The sequence below is a fragment of the Leopardus geoffroyi genome, chromosome C1, assembly GCF_018350155.1.
Source record: "Leopardus geoffroyi isolate Oge1 chromosome C1, O.geoffroyi_Oge1_pat1.0, whole genome shotgun sequence".
In the NCBI taxonomy this organism is placed as follows: domain Eukaryota; kingdom Metazoa; phylum Chordata; class Mammalia; order Carnivora; family Felidae; genus Leopardus; species Leopardus geoffroyi.
The window spans coordinates 6870685-6890705 of NC_059328.1; the positions used below are offsets into that span (position 1 = coordinate 6870685).

The window sequence follows — 20021 nt, forward strand, 5'->3', positions numbered from 1 at the left end:
CAGGCAGTGGCCTCCCTGATGTGGCCTATGGGATTTTGGCAGGGAGCCTCATGCGGTGGGATGAGGGTAAAATTTGAGGCGGGCGGAGGGGGGGGGGTCCCCATCAGTGCAGAGCATTAATGAGTCATTTGCCCTCACTTCAACTGGAGTCAGAATGGGCAGAAAAGGGTAAATCCTGTGAAGCGGTGGTGGGGGAGGGAGGGGCGCATAATGCAAAGCAGCAGCTCAGAAGGTGTCTGGGACCAAAATGCAACTCGGGCATTTCATGCGAAATGTGGAATGAATTGATGTCTTGTCTTTAAATGAAACACAAGAGTGAACCGTAGGGAAAGATCCAGCAACCTGCAGGGGCCATAGGCACAGGCTCGGTTTCATTGTCATTTTCAAATGCTGGATACTCTGCAGGAAAGCAAGACAAAGACAATAGAAAAGGACCAAGAGGTTAGGCTCTTCACATTGGAATTTGAAAATTAGTCTTGAAAAGCTGCCAAATATAAAACACAAAGGGAAGAATTCCCGCTTGTCCCTCTCGGGGACATCTTCTCCCCAGAAGCAAGCTCTTACTGGATCACCTTTTCGGAAGTCCCCCGCCCCCTGCTTCTCTTCGTTCCTCCCTTGTCCCATCTTCCACGTCCACCTTGCCAGGACACAGACCAAATTCAAAATAAGGTGAACAAAAGCTTGTCCATCGAACTCATGATCTCGGGCTGGTGCTACTGGGTGGGGCAGCAACGTGCCAGAAACCAATGATACCAAACCCTGGGCCCACGCACTTTTCTCCCAGAGAGGACACTTGTGCAGACGAACTGGGACAGCACAAGTATGCATCCAAAGCCTGGTATGGGTACGGTATACACGTGAAAGTATGTAGTTTTTGAAAGCTCAAAATGAGTTCACTTTGGTCTAGATGTTAACCCCTAAGTAACAGAGATATAAAGGCATTTTTATCCACTTTTTCTAAATAGGAAGGGAGAGTCAGAGGTTAAGAAACTCACCCAGATTGATAGATAATCGGCAGTGGGTCTGGGGCCTCTAACCACTGACCTTCTCACAGGCCCCCGGCTGGTGTCCTCACAGTAATGCCAGGTCAGGGAGGCACACAACCAGCGACTGAACACAGAATCTCTACTTTCTAGATCACATTGCGGGAGCACTCCATAACCCACGGCACGTCCCGTGCTACAGCAGCGTGGGGGCACTGGGGGCCGGCCGGGCATGTGTGGCTGCGCTCCCACGATGCCCTCAGTTGCCTCCAGAACACCGTTAGGAATGACATTCCAGGGGTGCCTGGGTGGCTCAGTCAGTTAAGCATCCAACTTCTGCTCAGCTCATGATCTCAGGGTTCGTGAGTTCAAGCCCCACATCGGGCTCTGGGCTGACAGTTCAGAGCCTGGAGACTGCTTCGGTTCTGTGTGTCTGTCTGTCTCTCTCTGCCCCTCCCCTGCTTGTTCTCGGTCTCTCAAAAATGAATACACGTTGAAAAAAAAAAAAAAAGGGAATGACATTTCAGCCAATGGGGGTGAGGCTGCTGCCCACAGCACAGGCTCTCCACCGTGAATTTGTATGAACCGTGGTTCCTCATCTGCTGAAGGAAGGAAGGAGACCTTCTTCCAGGTTAACGATATTTTACAAACCCTGTGTCTGGTTTGGGAATTTAGGCATGTTTTTCTGGCCGAGGATCTTGAGAAGCTGAGGTAGAAAGACGCTGTGGCACCAATAGGAACCGGGAGTCAGTGCAGAACATGGGGCTTTATTTTAATTCAACAAGCAAGCTCTCAGGTTTGCACTTGTATTTTTATTCTTATTTTTAAAACAACTCAAATTACTGTTTAATTTGGGAAGCAGCTCTGGACTGAAACGTTAAGACTTCACAACTAAAAAAATTCCTATTTCCCTGGTAATTTGCTCCTCATTCCTTGGTTTCAAGTTCCACTTTCTCATGGATGAACTGTCCCCGAAATTAAATCCGGGAATCAGCTGAAGAAATTCACTCTAAAATGCTACCTTAATCTTGTTAATTTACAAGGATCGGCAGAAAATTATGAAATTCAGATTCTCTAAAATTAAAGCAATGTTATTGTGGGCATTAGTCTATTTTGTATCTTTCTCACCTACCCCAAGATGAAATGTTTCCATAGGGAGAAAAAAATATTCAAAAGGTCTGTTTAGCAGCGATGGCGACCCAGCCAAGTGTGACGGTTCACGTGAGGGCAGACTGAGGGGTCCATGATCTTGGACAGGAAAAATTATGTGCTTATTATTACTCCACTAACTTGTGAAGTTCAGCTTTTTCTTTGGGCCTAAACGTCGGCTCGAAAACACAGCGGCATTGGCCATCACGGCTATTTTCCCAGCATGCTGTGTTGCTGCAAATATCATAAAGCTCGTCACTATTTTCAAATTATAGCAGTTACTGAGCTTGCTGCTAAAGCTTTCTCTCCATCTGTCAATAAAGCAGCACAGGTATTACCATTTCAAAAGATTCACCTTTTAGTACTATGATAACTTTCTTCCAACTTAATTGGCTGCCTTTGAAATCCTATGTATTGTATTTCACAGATTAAGAAGAAATTATCCCGGGAAGGGGTCCACCATCAGACCACAGGCCCTAAATGCACCGACTTTATGGTTTCAAATCCAGACGCCATGATTAACCAGGCGGGGTGGGGTGACCCTGGGCTCTGAGCCTCAGTTCCTTTGGCTATAAAAGGGGATAAAAACTGCTCCTTCCCCACAGACTTACTGTTAAGGAAAGTAATGGACATGTGGCCCACCACTTAGAAAGTACAAATAAATGGTGCTGTTGCTTCAGTGGTCGTTGTCCTACCCCATCCCACTTCCGAGGACTCCCGTGGAGTCCTTTCAAGCACAGCCCTGTGGAGGGTGCTCCTGCCGGGTTATCCAGCACTAAACATTCTGGAAGAGTCCTCCGAGTCAAAGAACATTCCCAGTTTCGTGCCTGATGGTCCGCAGCGGCCTCTTTGTCTTTGTGAACTTTTCAGTGAACAGATTAATTTACAACAGTCCCTCAATGGCACTCTCCCTCCAAGTAATGCTTCCTCCCAGGTTCCCCGGGAAGGTGCCGGCTGCTGCAGTCCTGTAACAAACCGTAAGTGAGCGTCCCAGAGCATGGCATCAGCAGATGCCCAGAACGGCCACACCCAGGAGAAGGAACGGAAAGACGAAGGCAATGAGGGTAAGGGGGTAAGACCCTGAGAGGAGCCTGCTTCCACCACCAAGGCCATGAGGCAGCAGGACTGAATTCCCGATGCCGAGCAGAGGGTGCCAATGGCCATTACCTTGCCAGCAAGCCCCAACCACGAGCTGGGTTTCAATTCTGGATGGATGAAGCGGGTAATCTTCGGTCACAGAGAAGGGATCGTGAGAAACACCGTCCACATAGAGAGTCACGCTCGGGAGCTCCACGTTGAGGACGTAGTGATGCCACTCCTCATCACAGACCTGTGAGAGGTCAAGGGAAAAACCAGGGCATGAAAGGTCTACCTTCCCTCACATCCAGAGATAATGAAAGCAATGCAACTGGGGACAGAGACCAAGTCACCCATACAGAATAATGGCTTCTGAAAAAGGAAAGGAATTTCTTAAAACTCTGACGATAAAATACATCTCACTCAACCACATCCCACCCAAAAGGGCCAAGGCAACACTATCACCTCTAGGACGTTCCAGACCAGGGGGAGGTGCCCATTCCTCATGTGACAGGGCCCAGTTCTCTTCCGCCAATAGTCTGACACCGGGAGATTCTTGTATCCGTAGGCTGGACAGCCCCCCACTGAGCGGGCTTAGCCTGTCAAGATCCACGCCTTTTCTGGATCAAAATGAAAATCACCTCCCATCTCAGAATAAGCCATGCCGTAACTCATATGTTTTCTTTTTCAATTCAAAGGTGATGATCTAAATATAGGTGAGCATACAGCTCAGAGGGCGTGATAACTCAAACTGTGTTCCTTCCCCATCATGAATGAGCACCCCCGACCTCCACCCACCCCCCCACCCCCACCCCCCCCACTGCCGAGGGAAAGTGTTGTCGGCAGCCTCCAAGGTCCGTTTGGTCTGGCACTCTCTGATCTTTGGCTTCAGAGGAAGAGGCAAGTACTTGAGAACAGAGACAGGCAGAGAAAGAGATGGAGTGGGATAATGTTTTTGTTTCTTAAGACATTTTTTTAAATGTTTATTCATTTTTGAGAGGAAGTGCGCACGCACGCGCACACACACAAAACACGAACGAGAGAGGGGCAGAGAGAGAGAGAAGGAGAAAAGAACCCGAAACAGGCTCCAGGCTCTGAGCTGTCAGCACAGAGCCCAATGCAGGCTCGAACTCATGAACCGTGAGATCAATGACCTGAGCCAAAGTTGGGATGCTCAACTGACTGGGTCACCCAGGCTCCCTGTGTTTTTAAAACTGTATTTCTAAATAAGCTTAACCAATTTACACATTCTAAAAAACTGAACCCATTAAAGTTAAACAGACAGGAAACATCACAATAAATGAAGAAATTACCAAAGAATATCCGGCAGAGAAAAGCGGCTGCTCCTGAGTTTATTACAGAAAAAATCCAAACCTCTAACACTCAGCATACGCCTACTGCATATGCACGATATTTTTGTATGTATGTATGTATATATTACATGAAACCTTTTTTTTTTTTTTTTAACGTTTATTTATTTTTGGGACAGAGAGAGATAGAGCATGAACGGGGGAGGGGCAGAGAGAGAGGGAGACACAGAATCGGAAACAGGCTCCAGGCTCTGAGCCATCAGCCCAGAGCCCGATGCGGGGCTCGAACTCACGGGCCGCGAGATCGTGACCTGGCTGAAGTCGGACGCTTAACCGACTGCGCCACCCAGGCGCCCCACATGAAACCTTTTTAAATGAAGGAATTGCATGGCAAATCACTTTTGAGGCTGGTAATATCTTAATTTTAGCTTCTCTATTTAAGACAAGTTCTGTAATAAAAGCTCCTTCAGAAAGCAAATTATATTTCATATATTTCACCTAGCTCTCAAAGTATGGCAGGTTTCTGGGAGATTAGCAGAATAACACTGTATTTGAAAGTCCATTTGGACTTCAGTCAAAAGTCCCTGAGAATATTGAGAAGACAGTAGTAGAATTGGCATAATTTTCTAATTTCCCTGAAAACTGGGTGATCAGGAGAGCAAAGCCCAAAGCTGTAGACAACACCCACAACACTCCTCAGTTTGGTGCCTGTGTGCACCCTGAGATGCACGTAGTGGAGAAAAGCAATGGGGCTTCCGATCCAGAGGATATCATAGAATGGTGAGGCCATACTTACCAGTTAAGATGCCTTACGACAGTAACAGAAGAGGGAGGCAGAGCCCTAAAACTAGAAAAAGGGTCATGCTATCCAACTCTCTCCTTTGAGAATGCAAAAAAAGTAACAGTATATAAAAATGAGGAGGAGGAAAAAGGATCACAGTTCAATCCCATATGAACTTTTCAAGAGAAAGAAAGCAAATGGACGGAATACTATCCCTTCAGACCCTGAAAGCATTACCTGAAAGATATTCCTGCAACAGACATGAAAACGATCATGTATTACCTCAGAACACTCCAATGATGTCAGGAAAGTGACACAAAACACAAAAGCACATAGATCAGGACCAGAGCAACTCAGACAAGAGCTGACGAATCAGGAATGACTTGGGTAAAAAGTGACAGGTAGAGAATACAGATAAAGAATATGAAGGGTCCCTAGAAAAGAAAGAGCAAAGCAATGACGGGAGAGGGCTAAGAACTATAACACCAAAAACTTGCCTGAAGTACCAAACTGCTTTAAACTATATACTAACAAAGGGCATACCACATATCTGGGAAAACAGACCCAACAATCAAGACGTGCATAAAATTAATTAGCTTTAAAAAAGAAAAAAGACACATCATTTGGTCACCCAAACAAAAGAACCAAATATCTTATAAGGGAAAGAAGATCAGATTGCCATCAGACTTCAGTAGCAATATCTTATGTCTGAAGACAATGGACAGAGCAATTTTCTGTTCTTGTAAATCTTTTTTTGTTTTAATGTTTATTTTTGAGAGAGAGAGAGAGAGAAAGGCAAGCGGGGGAGAGTCAGAGAGAGAGAGGGAGACACAGAATCTGAAGCAGGATCAAGCCTCTGGGCTGTCAGCAGAGTATGATGTGGGGCTCAAACCCATGGATCGCGGGATCATGACCTGAGCCAAAGTCGAAAGCTTAACCGAATGAGCCACGCAGGTGCCCCTGTTCTTATAAATCTTAAATATGAGCCAGAGATTTCATATCCAGCCAAGCTGACTTCCACTATAAAAGCCACAGACAAACTATTAAACAAACATGGAAGAACTGAGGTTGTTCCCATGAATCTCTCCTCAGGACACATTCCCTACAATGCAGATGACAGAGACAGAGTGCCACAGAACTTAAACATACCAGGAATATCCAAACCCAAGTCCAATAAAGCCTTTAGACCACACTACCAATTTACAGGCTCTAAAGAAGACAGTGGCATGTATGTTAGAGGGACTACAACAATGCAATCAGCCAAATCTAAACTATGGGAAACTCTGGGACAAAAAGCCTGATTTCTGTCATCAAATAAATTTCAGAAGAGAAAAATCTACAGATTATCAAATAAACTCAAAAGGTATAGCAACCAATCACAGTCCCTTATTTGGATCCTGATTCAAATACAGGCTGTAAACATAAAAATACAAGGGTACCCGGGTGGCTCAGTCCATTAAGTGTCTGACTCTTGACTTCGGCTCAGGAGGACACCAGAGAATCCCTCTCTGTAGAGATAAAAAAACTAAAATCTAGTTAGGCCAAAATCAATAACGTTATATCTGAGATGTAATCTCGAATGGATGCTGTGATAGTGAGGATGGATGAAGCAGAGCAGTGAATCAGTGATATAGAAGATAAAATTACAAAAAATACTGAAGCCGAAAAGAAGAAGGATACAAAGTCCAAAGATCACAATACAAGACTTAGAGAACTCAGCAACTCAAAGAGGAATAACATTCATAACCTAGGAATCACAGAAGATGAAGGGAGAGAAAAAGGGGCAGATGGTTTATGTGAGCAAATTATAGCTGAAAACTTCCCTAATCTGGGGAAGGACACAGACATCCAGAAGCACAGAGAACTCCCATTAAATTCAACAAAAGCCAGCCATCACCAAGGAATATCATAGTCAGATTCACAAAATACACAGACAAGGAAAGAACCATGAAAGCAGCAAGGGAAAAAAAGTCCTTAACCTACAAGGGAAGACAAATAAGGCTGGCAGCCAATCTGTCCACAGAAACTTGGCAGACCAGAAAGGAGTGGCAGAGTATATTCAACATGCTGAATGGAAAAAATATGCAGCCAAGAATTCTTTATCCAGCAAGGCTGTCACTCAGAATAGAAGGAAAGATAAAGAGCTTCCCAAACAAAAAATAAATAAAGGAGTTTGTGACCACTAAGCCAGCCCTGCAAGAAACTTTTAGGAAAAATAAAGAGCTTCCCAGACCAAAAATAAATAAATAAAGGAGTTTGTGACCACTAAACCAGCCCTGCAAGAAATTTTAAGGGGGACTCTTTGGAGAAAAAAACAAAACAAAAAAGACCAAAAGCAACAAAGACTAGAAAGGACCAGAGAACATCACCAGAAACACCAACTCTACAGGCAACACAATGGTGCTAAATTCATACCTTTCAATAATCACTCTGAATGTAAATGGACTAAATGCCCCAATCAAAAGACACAGGGTATCAGAATGAATAAAAACACAAGATCCATCTACATGCCGCCTATAAGAGACTCATTTTAGACCTAAAGACATCTGCAAATTGAAAATGAGGGGATGGAGAGGTGCCTGGGTGGCTCAGTTGGTTAAGCGTCCAACTTTGGCTTAGGTCATGATCTCAGTTTGTGAGTTCAAGCCCCGCATTGGGCTCTCTGCTGTCAGCACAGAGCCTACTTCAGATCCTCTGTCCCCCCTCTCTCTGCCCCTCCCTGCTTGTTCTCTCTCTCTCAAAATAAATTTTAAAAAATTATGAAAGTGAGGGGATGGAGAACCATCTATCATGCTAATGGATGTCAAAAGAAACCCGGAATAGCCATACTTATATCAGACAAATTAAACTTTATTTTATTTATTGAGAAAAAATTTTTAAATGTTTATTTTTAAGAGAGAGAGAGAGAGAGAGAGGGCCTGCGCGAGTTGGGGAGAGGCAGGGAGAGAGGGAGACACAGAATCTGAAGTAGGCTCTACGCTCTGAGCTGTCAGCGGAGCTTGAACACATGGACTGTGAGATCATGACCTGAGTTGAAGCCGGACACTTAACCGACTGAGCCACCTGAGCGCCCCCAGACAAATTAAACTTTAAAACAAAGACTGTAACGAGAGAAGGGCATTATATCATAATTAAGGGGCCTATCCACAAACAAGTCCTAACAACTGTAAATATTTATGCCCTCAACTTGAGAACACCCAAATATATAGATAACAAACATAAAGAACCACATTGATAACAATACAATAACAGTAGGGAACTTTAATACCCCACTTACAGCAGCAGACAGATCACCTAAGCAGAAAATCAAGGAAACAACAGCTTTGAATGACACACTGGACCAGATGGACTTAACCGATATTTTCAGAACATTTCATCCTAAAGCAGCAGAATGCACATTCTTCTCGAGTGCACATGGAACATTCTCCAGAACAGATCACATACTGGGTCACAAATCAATCCTCAACAAGTACAAAAAGATCGAGATCATACCATGCATATTTTCAAACCACAATGCTATGAGCCTTGAAATCAACCACAAGAAAAAATTTGGAAAGACCACAAATACTTGGAGGTTAAAGAACATCCTACTTAAGAATGAATGGGTTAACCAGGAAACTAAAGAACTTAAAAAGTATATGGAAGCCAATGAAAATGAAAATACAACAGTCTAAAACCTCTGGGATGCAGCAAAGGCAGTCCTAAGAGGGAAGTATGTTGCAATTCAGGTCTTTCTAAAGAAGGAAGAAATGTCTCAAATACACAGCCTAAACTTACGCCTAAAGGAGCTGGAAAAAGAACAGCAAATAAAGCCCAAAACCAGCAGAAGAAGGGAAATAATAAAGATTAGAGCAGAAATCCATGATATCGAGGGGCGCCTGGGTGTCCCAGTCAGTTAAGTGTCCACCTTCGGCTCAGTTCATGATCTCGCGGTTTGTGAGTTCAAGCCCCACATCGGGCTCTGTGTTAACGGCTGGGAGCCTGGAGCCTGCTTCTGATTCTGTGTCTCTCTCTCTCTCCCCCTCCCCAACTCAAATTGTTTGCCTCTCTCCCTCAAAAATAAACATCAAAAAAAAAAAAAAAATCAGTGACATTGAAAAACAAAACAAAACAAAACAGGAGAACAGAGCAACAAAACCAGGAGCTGGTTCTTTGAGAGAATTAACAAAATCAATAAATCCCTGGCAAGATTTATAAAAAAGAAAAAGGACCCAAATAAATAAAATCACAAATGAAAGAGGGGACATCACAACCAACACCACAGAAATACAAACAATAATAAGAGAATACTATGAGTAATTATATGTCAACAAACTGGGCAATTGAGAATAAATGGATAAATTCCTAGAAACATACAAACTACCAAAACCGAGATGCGAAGAAATAAAAATTTTGAACAGACCCATAACCAGTAAGAGAATTGAATCACTAATCAAAAATCTCTCAATGAACAAGAGTCCAGGGCTGGATGGCTTCCCAGGGAAATTCAAACATTTAAAGAAGAGTTAATACCTATTCTTCTGAAACTGTTCCAAAAAAGTAGAAATGGAAGAAAAACTTCCAAACTCATTCTAGGAGGCCAGTATTACATTGATTCCAAAACCAAAGACCCCACTAAAAAGGAGAATTATCAAACCAATTTCCCTCATGGACGCAAAAATTCTCAACAAGATACTAGCAAATCGAATCCAACAAAACATCAAAAGGATTATTCACCAAGATCAAGGGGGATTTATTCCTGGGCTGCAGGGGTGGTTCAATATCCCCAAATAAATCAATGTGATACACACATTAATGAAAGAAAGGATAAGAACCACATGGTCCTCTCAATAGATGCAGAAAATGCATTTGACAAAATACAGCATCCTTTCTTGATAAAAACCCTCAAGGAAGTAGGGATAGAAGTAACATACCTCAATATCATAAAGGCCATACACAAAAGACCCACAGCTAATATCCTCCTCAATGGGGAAAAACTGAGAACTTTCCTCCTAAGGTCAGGAACAGGACAGGGATGGCCGCTGTCACCACTGTTGTTCAACACAATACTGGAAGTCCTGGCCTCAGCAATCAGACAACACAAAGAAATAAAAGGCATCCCAACTGGCAAGGAAGAAGTCAAACTTTCATTCTTCACAGACAACATGATACTCTACGTAGAAAACCCGAAAGATACCCCCACCCCTGCAAAAAAACCCGGTAGAACCGATGCATGAATTCGGCAAAGTCGCAGGATATAAAATCAACATACAGAAATCTGTTGCATTTCTATACACCAATAAATGAAGCAGCAGAAAGAGAAATCAAGGAGTCAAGCCCATTTACAACTGCACAAAAAACCATAAGATACTTAGGAATAAACCTAACCAAAGAGATAAAATATCTGTACTCTAAAAACTATAGAAGGCTGGGGTGCCTGGGTGGCTCAGTCGGTTAAATGTCCGACTTCGGCACGGGTCATGATCTCATGGTTTGTGAGTTTGAGCCCCACATCGGGCTCTGTGTTGACAGTTCAGAGACTGGAGCCTTCTTCGGATTCTGTGTGTGTGTGTGTGTGTGTGTGTGTGTGTGTGTGTGTGTGTCTAAAAAATAAATAGATAGATAGATAGATAAAAGATTCTCTCTCTCCCTCTGCCGCTCTCCCCTGCTCACGCTCCCTCTCTAAAAGAAAAAAGCAAAAAACAACTACAGAATGCTTATGAAACAAACTGGCGAAGATACAAAGAAATGGGAAAACAATCCATGCTCATGGATTAGAAGAACAAATGTTCTTAAGATGTCTATACTACCCAAAGCAATCTATACATTTGGTACAATCCCTATCAAAATAATACCAGCATTCTTCACAGAGCTAGAACAAACAATCCTAAAATTTGTATGGAACCAGAAAAGACCCTGAATAGCCCAAGTAATGTTGAAAAAGAAAACCGAAACCGGAGGCATCACAATTCCAGACTTTAAACTACATTACAAAGCTGTAATTAAGAGAGTATGGTACCGGCACAAAAACAGACACAGAGATCAGTGGAACAGACTAGAGAACCCAGACATGGATCCACAAATGTATGGCCAACTAATTTTCAATAAAGCAGGACAGAATATCCAATGGAATAAAGACAGTCTCTTCAGCAAATGGTGTTGGGAAAACTGGACAGCGACATGCAGAAGAATGAACCTGGACGACTTCCTTACACCAGACACAAAAATAAACTCAAAATGGATCAAAGACCTAAATGTAAGATAGGAAACCATCAAAATCCTAGAGGAGTAAACATTAAAAAAAAAAAAAAAAAAGTTAAGAAAATTTGGGAGGAGGGCTGGGTGGCTCGGTGGGTTAAGCGTCTAACTCTTGGTTTCGCCTCAGGTCATGATCTCTAGATTCATGAGATTGAGCCCCATGTCAGGCTCTGTGCTGCTGGAACAGAGTCTGCTTGGGGTTCTCTTTCTCTTTCTCTCTCTCTCTCTCTCTCTCTCCCCTTCTGCCCCTCTCCCACCCACCTGTTTTCTCTCTCTGTCTCAAAATAAATAAATAAACACTTTTTTTTTTTAATTTTTTTTTTTTCCAACGTTTATTTATTTTTGGGACAGAGAGAGACAGAGCATGAATGGGGGAGGGGCAGAGAGAGAGGGAGACACAGAATCGGAAACAGGCTCCAGGCTCCGAGCCATCAGCCCAGAGCCCACGCGGGGCTCGAACTCAGGGACCGCGAGATCGTGACCTGGCTGAAGTCGGACGCTTAACCGACTGCGCCACCCAGGCGCCCCAATAAACACTTTTTTTAAAGTTTCAAAAGAAACAGGCAGCAACCTCTTTGACCTAGGCCACACAACTTCTTACTAGACATGTCTCTAGAAGCAAGGGAAACAAAAGCAAAAATGAACTACTGGGACCTCGTCAAGATAAAAAGCTGCACACTGAAGGAAACGACAAACCTGAGACAACCTACAGAATGAGGGAAGATCTTTGCAAATGACATATCAGATAAAGGGCTACTATCTAAAATCTATAAAGAACTTATCAAACTCAACACCCAAAAAACAAATAATCCATTGAAGAAATGGGCAGAAAACATGAAAAGACACTTTTCCAAAGAAGACATCCAAATAGTTAATACACACATGAAAAGATGCTCAACATCACTCATCACCAGAGAAATACAAATCAAAACCATAATGAGATACCACCTCACACCTGTAAGAATGGCTAAAATTAACAACTCAGGAAAGATGTTGACGAGGATGTGGAAAAAAGAGAACACTTTTGCACTGTTGGTGGGAATGCAAACTGGGGCCGCCACTCTGGAAAACAGTATGGAGGTTCCCCAAAAAATTAAAAATAGAATTACCCTACGACCCAGCAATTGCCACTACTGGGTATTTATCCAAAGGATACAAAAACACTGATTCAAAGGTACACATGCATCCCAATGTTTATAGCAGCACTATCAACAATAGGCAAATTATGGAGAGAGCCCAAATATCCATCAACCGACGAATGGATGAAGAAAGGTGGTTTATATACACAATGGAATATCACTCAGCAATCAAAAAGAAAGAAGTCAGAGAAAGTCAGTTATGTGAAAGAAGTCAGAGAAAGACAAACATCATAGGATTTCACTCGTATTTGGAATTTAAAGAACAGGACAGATGAACAGAGGGGAAAGGAAGGAAAAGTAAGATAAAAACAGAGAGGGAGTCAAACCATAAGAGACTTAAATACAGAGAACAAACTGAGGGCTGCTGGAGGGGAGGAGGGTGGGGAGATGGGCACTTGTTGGGATGAGCACTGGTGTTCTATGTAAGTGACGGGTCACTAAATCCTACTCCTGAAACCATTATTACATTATATGTTAACTAATGTGAATTAAAAAAAAAAAAAAAAAAAAAGATTCTCTCCCTCCCCCTCCGCCCCTTGTGCACACGCTCTCTTGCTTTCTAATATAAAAAAAGAAAAGAAATGATCTGCTGTGATTTTAAAGGAACAGTTTCCTCAGTTTACAGCGCCCCCTTGTTTCCTGAAATGCACCAATTGTTTTTCATGTGATACTTGCTTTTTATCACAGAAACTATTGGGAAAGCAGCTTTGCAAAAGATATGCTATCATCAAAAGGGATGTAACGTGACCTAATGGTGACACTGTAAACTCCCTCAAGCTAGTAGTTTGTGTGATTTCTGAAAGATGTCAAGATTGCAGGCTCTCTGACAGTCTAAAATACCCCACGGCACCCCTAAATCTGCTGAAGCAACCCGGGGGCTCCTTGGCACAATTTGGGAGGCAAGGCTTTAAATAATGAATAAACAAATACAAGGGTCTCAATCCCAATTTTTCATCAAGTGCTGCAAATTTCAATAAACTACAACACAGTATTTTGAATTTAAAGCATGTAATTTCTTTATATTAATACTGAATGTGTCAAATACAAACGTATAAAATGAAAAACGTAGGCTTTCAGAGGAAAGGAGTTCAAAGGATTTATTTGCTATCCTATAACCCACAAGTAATATAATAAGGTTGTTTTTAAACGTCATCAGAAGAAACTAAATATGTACATTAAGACTATAGGTACTCGGGGCGCCTGGGTGGCTCAATTGGTTAAGCGTCCGACTTCGGCTCAGGTCATGATCTCGCGGTCCATGAGTTCAAACCCCGTGTCAGGCTCTGTGCTGACAGCTCAGAGCCTGGAGCCTGTTTCGGATTCTGTGTCTCCCTCTCACTGTGACCCTCCCCCGTTCATGCTCTGTCTCTCTCTGTCTCAAAAATAAATTTTTAAAAAATTAAAAAATAAAAATAAGAAAAATGACTATAGTTACTGTAATAGAACTGTGTCCAAAGTGTCTACATACATTGCAAAAATTTTTTTATATTTTTATATTTATTCATAAATATAAATATACACTGCCCATAAATAGCTGGCCCTGTATGAAGCTGCAATACCTAGTTATACTCTCTGAAAGGTCATAAACCCGTGAGTTTTCCAGGCACTCACCTGATTCAATTTCCAGTGGAATTCTGCAGGTTTGTATTTCTTCTCTTCTGAAGGATCCTGACGGAGGAGGAAAGTGAGGCGGCAGCCGTGGACGTAGAGTGAATAATGGTGCCGGTTCATGTCTGCCGAGAGAAATCCTCCTGGTAAGCTGCCAACTTAATACCCAAAGGAGAAATAAAAGCTATTTCCTTAATGGATTTTGAAGACACGGTTCTATCATTTATCCGCATAAATGAACTCTCCAGTCGGGCCAAGGCAGGGTTTGGAAACAGATACACTTGGGTTTTACTGAGAAGTGGGGCCCAACTCACGGAGTAAAACTAACCACCAAACGGCAGTACAGTATCTTGAGGACGGAGAGTCCTAGCACAGAACACAGAAAAATGTGTGTCACCAGGAGCCTTTCGGGGAAGAATAAGGGGTCTTGCTTCCAGCGACCACCGCGGCGGCCACTCAAGTACGACGCCCTGACTGCAAGATTAACCTACCTGTTTTGTCTGAACTACAGAGAATGGTCTCCTTCTTCCTGCCAAAAGGCCCATGCCTCATCCACACAGAAATCGTAAAAGGCTCTTTCGGGTTGACAGAAACGACACCATCTGGGATCCTCACTGCTTGGGTGCCGTTGAACTCGAAGACCTGGTCACTGTCGTGGCCGTTGTCAGTGGGGAGGCCGACAGTCCAGTTCAAGGACCCACTTGGGGACGGGAGCAGCTCGGTGGTGCCAGACGCAGCGCCTAAGCCAACACGGTAACACTTAATACGCACAACGTGAAGGACTCGGAAGGTAGAAGAGTCTCGAGGCCACACTAAGGGCAACATCCTATCTTCCAGTTACACAATTTGCTAGCTTCTGCTTATGTTCCTTAAAAATAAGGGTTTTTATTTTTTTTTTTTTTACCATAAATAATAACTAACTGTGGATACTTTTGCTTAAAGGAAAAAAGGGGGTGCCTGCATGGCTCAGTTGGTTGAGCATCCAGCTCTTGATTTCAGTTCAGGTCATGATCCCATGGTTCATGAGATCGAGCCCTGCACTGGGCTCTGCACTGAGAGCATGGAGCCTGCTTGGAATTCTCTCTCTCCCTCTCTCTGCCCTTCCCCCTCTTGTTCTCTCTGCCTCGGGAAAAAAAAAAAACAAAAAACAAAAAACTTTAAAGAAAGGATAAAAGGAAGAAAGCATTACTTGTAATCCCACCCAAATATATCCACTATTTAAAAAAAAAAAATTTTTTTTTAAGTTGGCTTTGTACCCAGTGTGGAGCCCAACATGGGGCTTGAACTCACAACCCTGAGATCGAGACCTGAACGGACATCAAGAGTAGGATGCTCAACCAACTGAGGCATCCAGGCACCCCCCAAATATATCCACTATTAACATCTAGGTGCAAACACTTCTAGTCTTTTCTCTATGAATATACACATTATAAAAAATAGAGTCCTACGATGTATCAAGGTACACACATTCCCATTAATATTTTTCTATAGCATATTTTTACATGTCTGAGCATTTCACTGCACCGATATACTGTGACTTATTTAACTGATCTCCTTGGCAAACACTGAGACTGTCCCCACTCTTTTCTATGACAAACCCTGCCTTCACGAGGACCTCCGTGTGATCCATGATTATTCCCTTAGCATCAATTCCTAGAAATGGAATCAGTGAACCAAGGAACATGAAAACAATCTCCAGCTGTCGTTACACACTGCCAAGCTCATTTTTCTTTTAAATGTGCCCACGGAAGAAGACTTTGAGAGCTCTCCCCGTCACCTGGTCCTCTGTTCCTAGGAGAAGCATGACCTCACATACGACCTCGGTCAAATGCCAGTGCCTGCCCATTTCTTCCTAAAAGTGAGAACTTCTCCCCCTCCTCTCCCAACTGAATTCCTCAGTAAAAATGAGGTCAACACCACCTCCTTGGTGGGCCTGATGGGCACACTGAATGAAGGAAACATACAGAAATGTAGAATGTGCAGGAAGCACTCACGGGGGAAATTCTTTCCATTCTTCCTTCCTAACTGTAAACTGTTCTGCTGAGAAAATGTTCACTTAATGCCATAAAAAAGCATGGCACTGGAGAGAGAAAATAAATCTTAAACGTTACACTTAAATGTACCTAGTTTAAAATATGTCCCAGACCTCTCACCTTCCATGTAGATTTCAGTACCTGACTATTTGGACCCAGAGTCAGGCAACATGGAGAATATTAACCATTAGGATAAGCCAGCAGAGGATACACTCTTTCGTTTTGCATATTCCAGTTATGTAAGAAATCTAGTTGCTCAATCCTACACGCTGTATCAGGCCGGTGGAAAGACAGGGACATGGGAAAACACCGCCCGCAGAGCTGACACCAAGTAGCTCCTGAGGCACAAAATACCCTCTGAGCACGGACAGCTCATTTCAGTTACGGGGGTTTCGTTGCTGGCCAAGCGGCACACTCTTCCTCGGCATTTTCCACGACAGGCATCCATACCTCACCTCTACCTCATTCAGATAAACCAGAAAAATACCCACAACTATTGGTGAAGACGGAGGGCAAGGCTTTGATGGGATTCGTAACCACGGGGTCTCTGGATTTCGCATAATGTCTGTGGTAAACAATCTGCTGAGACTCAGAATTAGACGTGAGCGTCCGTAGTTTCGCCTTTCTACTTCGCGTTTGCCAAAAGCTATTGCTTTATCTGTATTTTTTTTCTTCAGTCCTTAGGTGCAAGGACATTCACTGAGCATTTCACTCATTTCAAACTCACTCTACTTACATAATCCCTCTCTTTTGATTATCCTCAACGTATGTTAGAGAAACACTTTCCTCGCATCACCGGCTCCTAAAATGCACACGCATGTAACACTCTGAACAGGCTGTAAGGGGTTTATGTACCTCCTGAAGCCCATCCAGCATGACAATTAGCCAAGGCAGTAACAGCCGTGTCAGAAAGAGTCTGTTCCGGTTTAGGGTTATAAACAACCCCCCCCCCCCGCCCCCGCCAACACACACACTCTCTTCCATCTGAAAGGGTGTCTCTCGCCCTCACCGAAGACCACCAGGCCCCCTTACCACACAGCCGGTGAAGAGACTGCTCAGAGTAGGTGTCACGGTCACAGCCTTTCCCGATGTGGCCGGTCTCCAGCTCTACCGTCGCCTGCACTGAGGCCACGGGTTCGTCACACGTCTCCAGGTGGACATTTGGGAAGAGGGCCAAAGAGCCCGTGCCAGGCTCATATTCGATCCTCTTGTTCCATCCTGTGTGGGTCCACAAATCCAGGAAGGAGGGAAGGAGCGAAGGAGGGAAGGAAGGAGGAAGACTCACTTTAGGGCCCTCTGGTATGTGACGTGTCAGAACAGGTGTGAGAGCAGAAAGGAGAATGAAGCTCACCTTGCCACCCGGGGGTGCAGGTGGGCTTGACGCTGACCTTCACCAAGACATCTTCCGCTGCCCTTCTCTTCCCGCAGTCGTAGGCGGTGATGGTCAGCTTGTACTGGTGTTCTTTCCCATAGTTTAGCTTCTCTGTGTTTTTTATGTAACCTTCCAGAGGGGAAACAAACAACAGTGAGAAGGCAAAGTTGTGCTGAAACACAAAGCACACCTGCTCTGGGGCACCTGGGTGGCTCAGTCAGTTAAGCATCCGACTTTGGCTCAGGTCATGATCTCATGGTTCATGAATTCGAGCCCCGCATCGGGCTCTGTGCTGACAGCTCAGAGCCTGGAGCCTGCTTGCGATTCTGTGTCTCCCTCTCTCTCTGCCCCTTCCCCAGTCACAGTCTGTCTCTCTCTCTCTCTCAAAAATAAATAAACATTAAAATATTTTTTTTAAATACAAACACAAAAAACAAAGTACATGTGTTCTAAGTGTTATAAACACGGACACGGAAATCAAACTGATGCTCGAGATAATTAATGCTCGGTCTTGCTTTCCTGCGCTTGAACGCACACTAAATCCATCTTTAAGGGCTGTTGAAACAGAAGGAATGAATCTACACAATTCAACCTCCATTTATTCTTATAGTTTTTCTTCTTTGGTTTTATATGTGCTTTAAGATTAAGTAGTTAACATATGAGAGAAAAAAGAAAAGTAATTCCAGTACTTCAAATACTAAATACTAGATGAAGCTGCATTAAATATTTCTTGCTCAAAGATTTACTGTGTGTGTGTGTGTGTGTGTGTGTGTGTGTGTCACAGAGACAGGAAGAGAGAGAGATTCCCTACCCCCACCTACTAGAACAGAAGCCTGCTTCTGAATATGGGTACAGACGTCTGCAAAGTGTTTGCAATGTCCGTAATTTCATCAAAGATTCTGGACTGTGCATTAACAACAGAGACACTGCATCACCATCAAGAGGCCATAACCTAATAAAAAAAAAAAGCTGAGCTCCAGCATGAGTTCATTCTGCTCAATTACAAAGGACTGGAGCACCTGGCAGTAAGGCAGAAACCTTCGTCTTCAAGATGAGACAGAAGATCCAAATCTAATGGAGAGCAGAAGACAGACCAACTAAAGGTCAGTCTTTTCAGACGCACTTTAATAGAGAAGTAAGAAGGTACAGATTAAAAACATGTTAGGTGGGTTTTTTTTTATTGGACCTTGGCGGAAGAAGGAAAAATAGGGCGCCCAAAAAAAGAACCCATGACTTCAGGTGCCAACAAAAAGGCTTTCAGGGGACAGAGTGAAAAAATATTTATCTGAAACTCACACACCATTAGGTCTCTGCTAGGAAATGAATACTTGTCCCCTCCAAATCTGAATGCTGAAGTCCTAACCCCCAATGTGATATTAGGAGGTGGTGCCTAGGGGAGGAACTTAGGGTTAGATGAAGTCGTGAGTGTGGGGCCCCCATACCGGGATCCCAGAGGGCTCTCTCCCCGCTATGCGAGGACGCAGAGAGAAGATGGCCACCTGGGAACCGGGACTCGGGTCCTCATCAGACACTGAATCTGCCAGCACCTCGATCCCGGTCTCCCAGCCTCCGGAACAGTGCGAACTGTTTACTGTTTGAGCCCCCAGCTCATGGTACTTTGTTACAGCATCCTGAAGGGATGGATGAAGCCGGTCTCCAACCTGAGTTTCGCCGACGTGCAGAACTGCCAATGGACCGTCACCTTGGTGAGGAAGGCCTGTTCCTCTGACTCACCATCTTTGTCGATAGCAAACGGCACGTCTGGAGTGACGACTTCATAGCTGCATATCTGGCTGAACTGGGGGGAGCAGTCAGCGTCCACGGCCTCCACCCTCAGGATGCTGTCATACTGCTTCCCCTCGATGACGGTCGCTTTGTAGGACTTCTCCTTGAACACAGGTGCATATTCGTTCACATCGTTCACCTGAATATGGACAGTTGCTCTGGAAGAAGAAGAAAAAAAGCTGTGTGTTCGGTTTGTTTTTTTAACCCAAAGTACACCAGTTCTGCCCTGTTTTTATGTTTCCTTTGCTACTATCTTATTTCATGAAGTTTGTGTGATGGAGAAAAAAATTACACTAGTCACTGTTGTTATTTTAGCATGGAGAGGACTTCAGAAAGTTAAAATAGGAATTTAAGTTGATTCTTCCAGGTCCTAGGAGTAAGACGGCTGGTAAAAAAAAGGGCAGTAAAATAAGAGACTTGGAGACTTGGGGTTTTCTTGACAATACGGGACAGGGCATGCAGAAGGGAGATAAACTAGATCAGACACAATTAGACCCAAAGGAAGAAGGAGTAAGACATAGAAGATGGGAAATGTGGATGCGGAGTC

The 20021-nt window shown here is 43.7% G+C and overlaps 1 protein-coding gene across 5 annotated transcripts in view; it reads right to left on the minus strand.

The window, feature by feature from the left end:
* CLSTN1 (calsyntenin 1) overlaps positions 1 to 20021 on the minus strand; it is an 88952-nt gene that overhangs the window by 8087 nt on the left and 60844 nt on the right. For 2 of the 5 annotated variants that reach the window (XM_045482077.1, XM_045482076.1), the window contains 7 exons: positions 19424 to 19632; positions 17669 to 17818; positions 17350 to 17535; positions 14776 to 15024; positions 14288 to 14409; positions 3300 to 3462; positions 343 to 399 (listed from right to left, as the gene is read on the minus strand). In XM_045482077.1, coding sequence (XP_045338033.1) covers positions 343 to 399; positions 3300 to 3462; positions 14288 to 14409; positions 14776 to 15024; positions 17350 to 17535; positions 17669 to 17818; positions 19424 to 19632 — 1136 coding nt within the window. Of the gene's footprint in view, positions 1 to 342; positions 400 to 3299; positions 3463 to 14287; positions 14443 to 14775; positions 15025 to 17349; positions 17536 to 17668; positions 17819 to 19423; positions 19633 to 20021 lie in introns of all 5 variants that reach the window. The other 3 variants (XM_045482079.1, XM_045482080.1, XM_045482078.1) reach the window with 2 other exon arrangements.